The sequence below is a fragment of the Neovison vison genome, chromosome 8 (assembly GCF_020171115.1).
Source record: "Neovison vison isolate M4711 chromosome 8, ASM_NN_V1, whole genome shotgun sequence".
Taxonomy (NCBI): Eukaryota; Metazoa; Chordata; class Mammalia; order Carnivora; family Mustelidae; genus Neogale; species Neogale vison.
Genome location: NC_058098.1, coordinates 94361902 through 94371446, shown reverse-complemented (window position 1 = coordinate 94371446; position 9545 = coordinate 94361902). Strand labels below are relative to the sequence as shown.

General features: G+C 43.6%; 1 protein-coding gene across 1 annotated transcript; it reads right to left on the bottom strand.

Moving 5' to 3' along the window:
* Nucleotides 1-1406: 1406 nt before the first annotated feature.
* On the bottom strand, nt 1407-8447 carry C8H2orf78 (chromosome 8 C2orf78 homolog). Its single transcript, XM_044262472.1, has 3 exons — nt 8348-8447; nt 4225-4986; nt 1407-3325 (listed from the first exon to the last, which is right to left on the bottom strand). The coding sequence occupies exons 1-3, from the start codon at nt 8445-8447 to the stop codon at nt 1407-1409; spliced, it is 2781 nt and encodes a 926-aa protein (XP_044118407.1).
* Between the last annotated feature and the right edge of the window lie 1098 nt (nt 8448-9545).

Here is a 9545-nt window from a genome sequence, read left to right as displayed (position 1 = left end):
GGACTAGCCTTGCATGTTGTCGTGCACGTTCACTGGAGCGGGGCATTCGCAGGCCTGGTGCACAGGTGTTTAGGAGACGGTGATTTTTATCCCAGGCCCGCTTCTGGAGGGCCCTCCTGCTGCTGCAGGTCACTTGGCTAGGCTCCTGTTACCAGCTGCCCGCAGGATAGATGTGAGCCCTTGCCATCCATCTGGTAGATTCCCCTATGATTCCTACTCCCCTTACCCAACCATAGCCCTAAATGGGTAAGGCAACCCAAACCTTCTGGAGGGATGTCCCGAGTCTCTTGTTTTCAAAAATCCCTATCTGGTGGACATGGGATGTAGGGCCAATCTCCATGAAAAGCTTTACATGTTTCCTAGTCAAGCAAGACTCCTCTGTCATCTTCAAGTCTACTCAAAATGTCTTCTTTTAAGCCTCACCTCAGACCCTGATTCTGCCATTTCTCCCACTCCTCCTTTTTATGAACCCATAAAATCTCTCTCCCCCTTTGGCCTTCCTAGGCCTAGATCAAGTTCCTTCTTCTAATTTTCTTCTTACCTTTTTCTCTGTTCTCCCATCCAACTTCCCATTCTTTCTCATGCAGCCTTTGATCCCCACCCACACCAAAGAAAGACCACAGTTAACAGCATCTCAGAACTCAAAAGGCTTCTTTATTTCTAATCTACTAATTCTATTTATGATGTTTTATTGTCTTAAAATATATGCAAATAAATAGAGAAACTTATACCTATCTATCTATATAGGCATGAACAGTGGGTACCCAGAGTGGTACAAACAATTTAGCATCTCTTATACCTATCTATCTATATATGTATGAACAGCGGGTACCCAGAGTGGTACAAACAATTTAGCATCTCTTATACCTATCTATCTATATATGTATGAACAGCGGGTACCCAGAGTGGTACAAACAATTTAGCATCTCTTATACCTATCTATCTATATATGTATGAACAGCGGGTACCCAGAGTGGTACAAACAATTTAGCATCTCTTATACCTATCTATCTATATATGTATGAACAGCGGGTACCCAGAGTGGTACAAACAATTTAGCATCTCTTATACCTATCTATCTATATATGCATGAACAGAGGGTACCCAGAGTGGTACAAACAATTTAGCATCTCTTATACCTATCTATCTATATATGCATGAACAGCGGGTACCCAGAGTGGTACAAACAATTTAGCATCTCTTATACCTATCTATCTATATATGTATGAACAGCGGGTACCCAGAGTGGTACAAACAATTTAGCATCTCTTATACCAATCTATCTATATATGCATGAACAGTGGGTACCCAGAGTGGTACAAACAATTTAGCATCTCTTATACCTATCTATCTATATATGCATGAACAGTGGGTACCCAGAGTGGTACAAACAATCTTAGCATCTCTTATATTGCATAGCCATAGTATCGAGAAATATCCATCTCCTTTTCCCTCTCGATGAAATATTGCACTTTCCCCAAAGAGGTGTATTTGGCAGCATTCTCACGCTCTTGCTGAGCCTTCCTCTTCATGGCCTCCCTCTCTGGCCTCTGTTCTTTTGTGATGGGTTTTGACATGACTGGCCCAGGAACATTGGGTTTCCTCCACGGAATTGGTTGATGGCTGAAGTCTTGGAGTAGAAATTGGCTTTGAGCTTTGGGTGGCGACTTGGGCTTGGTCACAGCAATGGCGACAGGGTCCCGCTGGAGAGAAGTGCATGATGATGTTTTGTAGGGTGCAGGCCTCGAGGCAGCAGACTGCGGGACACTAGGCCGGGTCGGGTTGGTCAAGCCTGGGCGGGTGGGATTAGTTGAAATTGGCCGAGCTGGTCTGGCAGGACCTGTCAAGGAGGCGGGAGTCGGCCGGGATGAATTGACTACAACAGGCCGAGCTGAGCTAGTAGAACCAGGCCGGGCAGGGTAAGGCATGGCAGACCGATGTGACGCCAGAGACTGTGGCCTCCGAGGAACAGGTCGAGCTTGAGGCTTCTCATAGGTTGGAAAAGGCAAAGGCACCAACTTGACCTTCCCAGGTGGTGGAAGCTCATACAGGGATGGAGATGGACACTCACTGTCAGCACCTCTGTCTAGTTTCTGGACTTTGACTGGTTTTTTCTCAGGACCTTTGCCCTCACGTGGTGTATCAAGCCATGGTTTGATAGCTGGTGGTCGCTGGGCATTTTTTGAGTTGCCGGAGCTTACCAGGGCCCGGGAGGAAGGCAGCCCGGTTTTCTTATCACTCTTCTTCCCCAGAGCATGAAAAACCTGCACAGACTCCAACATGTGCATGCCTAGGCAACTTCGAGGCTTCTTAAAGCTCTCTTGGCTAAGCTCGGGTTGATTTTTCTTCCGCTTCCCCTTGGGAATGGTTGGCTTCTCTTCTGCCTTGACTTTGTTTCCAGACTGCTTACTCTCCTCTGCTTTCTTGGGATTATTTTCTCTGGTCCTTTTGGTCTTTTCCTGCCCATGGCTCTTCGTTTTGCTGGTCCTGCTGGATGCTGCTTTCTGAGACTTGCTGTTAGGATGCTTGGCCCTGTTCACAGGAGCCCTGTCACCGTCTGCAACATTGCAAATAATCACTTCTTCCCCTAACAGGCACTCTGGGTTCTTCGCCTGGATTTTGGTCTTGGGAGCATCGTTGATCGGCTCGGTGGCTTTGTGTTTGTTCTTCCTGACGTGATCAGAGGGAGCCTTTATGGCACTTGACTTCTCTTGCACCTGTTTTGACTTGTTGACTCTGGTATCTTTGGCTTTCATCACCTTGGGACCTTTGGCATCATCAAGGTCTTTCAAGGAATTAAAGAACTGGGGAAGATGAATGTCCTCCACCAGTGTAGCAATGTCTGCAAAACCGCTACTAGATTCGATCCCATTTTCAAGGGTCACTTGGTCTTCAAGACCCAGGGCATTTTTTCCCAGATTGGTGTTTTCAGAAACAGGCTTCTCCTCCTGGCCCAGGGGATCGATGCAGGCCAGGAGCTGGTGAATATCAGGAATTTCTAAAGGAAGTAGGGGAGGATCTTGGTTTTCTATTGGGATTTGATAGACATCCAGAGGCTTTGAAAGCTTGGTTTTAATATCATCCAAATTCTTATTCTCTGTTTGTTCCTGGCTTGGAGCTGGAGGCAATGCCAGGACATTTTTGGAACTCTGGACTGGAGCTATCATTGAGATGTCTCCAAGCTCAGGAGGTGGGTTACTTTCAAGGATCTGGATATTTCTGCTACTGCAGGACTTGGGGAATTCTGGAGTTTGTGGCAGACAATATGTCTGACTCGGAGGTTGTAATCCCAGGGAAGCCTCCATCCCCAGGGTAGTCTCCATCACTACAAAGGAATCAAGGAAAAAGTCATTCCCTGGTAAGTGAGATGCTCCCCCTAGACACTAACACAGGAATTATGCACCTTCCAGCAATGGGCAGGGCAGTTCTACCAGCCTTTCTTAAGGATCAAGGACAGCAGGGTGTGCTAGGAGATACAGGAGGTGACTTCTAGTTCTTACAGGTGATCATTTGGTGTCACTGGTTCTTGGTTTTCTTTGTATTTTATAGGGTTGTTATAAGTCAAATACTTAAAGTGGTTTTTATATTATTAAAATTTCAACAAAGCCTAGCCTTCTCATATAGAGTCACTTCAAGTTTCTCCCCTTTCCCTAGAGAATAAGAATGCTTCACACTGTGAACTGGGAGAGGGAATGGAGCTCTTCCTGATAAAATACACAAGCAAGGGTAAATTCTTAGCCTGCTTGCTCTGGACAGGATCTCGGAAGGTGAGATCTCAAATCCTGTTGTGAATTAAGGAAGTGAGGAAAAGTTGGCTAAGGAAAAAGAAAAAGAAAGAAAGAAAGAAAGAAAAAATGGGCTCCATCCTAACAAGAGTTCCAAGACACTTTCCAAAGACACTGAAGCAATAGCTCAAGGAAGGGAACTCATTACCATGGGACAGTATGGGGAGGCTGATTGGCTAGGGCAGTGATATGTGTGGCAGCCCTCACTATGCTCTTGGGATCCCTGCACCTGCGGCTTAGCTGGCCGTCACAGTGTGCCACTCCATGCAGGCTTCTGAAACAGAGCCTGAAGGTGGAGAACACTGAGTGAGGGTCGTGGTTATTTCTGTCTCAGGACTTAAGTTCTGCCAATCTGTGGACTCGCTAGCTCTCAGCTGCAGGTTTCACCCTTTTATTGAACGCTGACCTTGTTTCTCTCCCTCTCGCTGCCTCTACTCACCTTGAAAACTTGTTTCTGTGATGGGCTGAGCAGACACAGAGTAGTAAATTCCAGAGGTGGAAGCTGGTGGTAGGACGTTTGCGGGCTGAACCTCCTTGAGGACCATTACCATTTCCGGCTGAGGGACAGAGGCCCTACTCCCCGCATAGGACACTGAGCCATAGGACTGCAAGCAGGGGCCAAATTCTCCAGAAAGTAGAGGTCCCAGTGTGCCTTGATTATAGTAATATACCTGCCTGCCTTCCTGGTAGGGAAGTGCTAGGCCATGTCCTTGATTTGGCATCTGAGATGGTGTTCCCTGAACAAGGCTGGCAGAAAGCGATGGGTACAGAGAGACCATGCTACTGGCCTCTGAAGTTTTATCATACGAAGCTGCCAGAGACATGGAAGACACAGCTGCGTCCTGGTCAATGACAGTGACAGTCAAGTCTCTGAGTGAAGAGGACTTCTTTTCGGTACTTCCTGTGACATCCCACTCAAAAACACCGGGATAGGAAGCAGCTGCCGTGGACAGCTGGCTCTGGCCAGTAACCCCAGACAACACAGTTGTGCTGGAATGTTGGTAAAGGTAGGCACTCCCCATGAGTGGCTGGAAGGAGGCACCAGAAACTGATGGCAGCAGCCATGCCGAACTGACTGCCGGAGCAGAGACCCGGGAGAAGTTGCAGACGTTTCCTGTCAGGGAAGCTGCATTTGTTACCACGGGGAGGGAGAGCTGCAGAGAGTTTGGAGGTCCCAGTAAAGATCGATTTGGGAAATTTTCTGTAGGGAACAAGAAGGTGATGAAAAATCAGGGGGATGGATCAATTCTATGCTTGAGGAACAGCATTATCTTAAAAGTTTTTGCTACCAGGAAGCCTCTGATACCAACCCTTGCTGAGATATCAAAAGGCAAACCATGGAGGATGGTGGTTCTGTTCTCTTGTCTAGTCACCGCCCGGGCTCCCAGCCAGGGCCCCCGCATGCAGCAGACCCAGGCAGTGTGCTTCACGCATAGTTCTGCAGGCAAAAAGCAGCCTTCTCCCTGCCCTAGCTTTGCGGGGGACCTGCCCCCACAGCCACTCACATTCCACTTCCCAGAATGAAGCGTTTCAGCACTCCCGACGGCTCGGAGAGCCTCTGGTCTCCTGTTCTCATTCTCTGAGGGACAAAGCTGAGGCTCAGAGAGGTCACTTCGACTTGTTTGAGGTCTCCCCCGACTTTAGGTCTCATTACCAGGCTACAGAGCCTAAGGATCCTGACTTCTTGCCAGGATTCTGCCCCGAGCCCCATACCGCCAGAAACCAGGAGAAATGAACACATATAGACCTTTTCTCCCCACATTAGAGAACAGTACAGCTATGACCATTGTAACTTCAGTGTCTCATTGGGCTTGTGCACTTCTCATGCTGTTAGCCAGAGTTCACGTACAGCTCAGTCCAGCTGGTAAATATAAAGCATCCCTCTTGGTGTGCCTGGTGGGCTCAGTCAGAAGGGTATGACTCTTGATCTCAGGGTTGTGAGTTTGATCCCCACGGTGGTTATAGAGACCACTTGAAAATAAAATCTTTTTTTAAAAGGAAGAAGGGTCATTTTTACCCTTTAAAACCTGGTTTTTGATTCTACCTCAAAATGACTACCTGAGAGTACGTTTCTCAGGAAGTGCTTTTTGAAAGAAAAAAGTTATTAAAACTCTCTCTGAGCTTCAAATTACTTATCTATAAAGTGGTTATAATAATAATAATAATAATGGAAATAATTCTTGCATGAATGTGAATGAAAGTGGTACATTACACTTTTTATATTTCTGTGAAGGAAGATATAATATGTTCTGGAAAGACAGACAAATCATGAAAAACATGTATTACAGACTAAGAATATATAGATATTACCGAAAACTGGGTGATGTAGTGAGCATAATAAGTTCACTAATAAATGAAGTTCTGTTTCAGGCATGCATTATAGTGGAAGTGAATATTGCTACCCTGTTTTGCCAGAACACAACCCACAACAGAAAGTGATTTTGAATGAGTTCCTAGCCAATGCATACAGAGAAGATAGATCAGTAAAAATTGCCTTACAAGCAGCAAATGCCATGAATGTGAATGTAAATGTAGCCACAATTTTTACAAATATTTCAATAAAATCTGGTACAGAGCAGAGAGGGAAATAATAACTGTAAAGGAATTCCATTATTGTGTTCATTCACATTTTTTTCTGAATATTACTCAGCAAGTAACAGGTACTAGGTCTAGTAGAAATACATATTTCAACTGTATTCTACCTCTGAAACTAATAATATACTCTCTGTTAATTAAATGAATTTAAGTTAAAAAATTAAATAAAATCAGAAGAAAACAATAAAAAGAGAAATATATATTTCAATATAATCATATAACAAAAAAGAACACTTAACCTGTACCCCTGGAGCTAATAATACATTATATGTCAATAAAAATTAAAAAGAAACACTTAAAAAGCATCATTAAGTTTTTATACTCATCCAAAAATATATTTTAATCATCTTCAAAATCTAGGAAAATGTCACCCTCAAAGCCTAAACAAGCCATCATCACTAAACTCAAATTTAAAAAATTTTAATGTAGGAAAACCAGAGAACTCTACAAAACTGTTTTAGATAAATGTGGAATTAGAGATGTGGGGCTTGACTTTCTTTTTCTTTTTCTTTTCTTGTTAGATTGCTCACTAAGATCTAAAAACAGATGTGTGCCCTCTGTGTTGGGAAGAAAATAACTGTAGAGATGAAAAGCAGCCTTATGATTCAATCTAGGAGATGCCAATTTTTCAACAAACTTAGTCTGATTTTTAATAGACAAAACATCTACAAAGCTTAAAAATCAAAATGAAATAAAACCGAAAATTCTGTTTCTTTCAGCCTCCTTAGATAGCCACTTTTGATTAAAAATCAAAATGAAATAAAACCGAAAATTCTTTTTCTTTCAGCCCCCTTAGATAGCCACTTTTATTAGTTGCTTGTTGATAGGAAACATCCTTTCTAAATTATATTTCTAAAATGCTTTACATTTTAAACTGTTAAGTGTCATCTGTGTTCAGGGAGGAATGAACAAAATCCAGACTACTGAGTATGACTTTTCCATAAGCTACTTTTCCTAGTAATCCCCTATTCTGGCCATCCTTTCTTGCCTAGTCTATCAGTGGAAGTGCTTGCTAAAGTCAGTTTAGTTTGGCTCTGCTCAAAGCAGATTTCAGTTTATGCTTTCCGCTTTAATTTAAAATCTTTGGTTCTCTCCAACATTCCATCCTAAACTACCTCTTTTTTTCCTTAAGAGCTCCTCTGTGCTCTTCCCTTTCATTCTTTTTTTTTTTAAGATTTATTTTTTTATTCTGGAGATAGAGGGAGAGAGAGAAAGAAGCAGACTTCCCACTGAATGTGCAGGGAGCCTGATGCAGGGCTCCATCTCGGGAGATCATGGCCGAGGCCAAGGCAGATGCTCAACTGCTCAACCGCTCAACTGAATGAGCCACCCAGGTGCCCTGCTTCCCCTTCATTCTCATATTTTCTCCTCCCCCTTGGTTCCTGTTGGCCTGGGCTGAGGGAAACAATCCTGAACTTCCTTACCTTCGAAGACGTGCCTCCCTAGAGCCCACTCTTCTCCCTCCTCTTTCCGTTTTCCCTTTTTGCCCACGCTAGGTAGAAAACTTCAGATCATGTGACTCTAACTTTCTGAACAGCACTAAATTTAAAATACGACAGTTGAAATATTAGTGGAGGGAACATTTCAGATGAGACTTCTTGGTAAACAGTTAGGTTCCTACATAACCTAGGTTTCCTCTCTGTCTGTTGAAACACTCTCAAGAAGTCTCTGATTTCATTTTCTCCATGGGTGCCCTTTAAGACTCACAATTAGAAAAGAAAGGGGCCAGAGAGAACAACCAATCTAACATCCTAACATAACAGATGAGGAAAAAACATTTTGTAATTCAATGACTCGTCCAAAGTCACACAGCTAGTAAATGCCAAAGTCAAAACTGAAATGAGTTCTTCAGATTTTTAGTTCAGTACTTTCTTTCCCCCATTATTCCACGTTACTTTGAACCTACAACTAAATTTAGAGACAAAAAAAAAATCCAATGAAAAACTTTAAAAAGTTTCTTTCCTTACCAGACATGGTCAGAGAAGAAGAAGAAATATCCACTGAAGAAACAAGAGATGAGGAGCCGATCCTGGAGGATGTCGGAGCGGCTGAAGCCAAAGAGCGCATGTGTCCAGTATGAAGGTGACTGGTTACTGGTCACTGGTCACTGGTCACTGGTCACTTGCGATGATCCAAATTTATTTACAGACAACCCCATGGAAACCCCAAGATTCTACCAGGTGGTGGTAGGTTTGGTGGGAGAATGATGTCACAAAGTAGGCAGTTTAAAGGTCTGAGGGAGCCAATGGGGAGGTCAGATTCCCAGTAGCAAGACGGGATTGGGTAGAAGGGGTGGTAGGAGAGTTAAGACAACACCTAAGTGGTACCTAACCCGTAAGACAGGTGTGATAGCCCCACTTTCCCCAGGCTCTTATGTTCAGGAAATCATCTCAATGTTTCTTAGAGATGTTCATTAATATAACCATCAAATAGTTATTTATATTCTATGTATATTTTATTTTGTGTGTTTTACATTTATAATTACCCAGTTAATTAACATCTTTAGAGACAAAGGAAAGGCACATCTAGGTTGAACAATTACAGGTGTTCTCAAATAATATTAATTGATCTGATTAGTGAACTTACTGCAGCTTTTAAGGAGCAAAAAAGGGATTAAAAAGCTCTTTTGGTAACTTGATTAAAGAATAGGCTGAAGTTTGTTGAGTGCACCTTGTAGGGAATGATGTGGTTGGTGCAGGCTCTTCTCTTTCAGTTTCTTCTCCTTGGATTCTGGCTTTCTTGGACCAGGCTGGCCAGGGCCAGATTGGACTTAGATCTCTCTTCTCTCCTTCATCACAGGCATTGTTTCTGGGACAAGCCTTGACCTTGCATTATTACACTTGTGGATGTTACTTCCGGTCAACTTCCAGCAGCAATGGTCTTCTTTTCGGTGCCTGACACTTCCCAAAATGAATTCTGCCAGTTAGAAGCAAACAGCAGAGAGCTGGAGGATACAGCTGATTGCAGGCCTTTCCTTTTCCAGCATTTGGTTGCAATTCTTTTGCCCATAATTTGTTACCTCTGGCCCTTGGGACCACACGGGCATGCTGCCATACTGTCCTTTTATAGGTAAGAGGCATTGGTGGCATTCGGGATACTTTTCCTTTTTCCTTCTCACTTAAGTGTATCCAGTGTGGCAGTTACTGTAGCCTCCTCCCCCCCTTG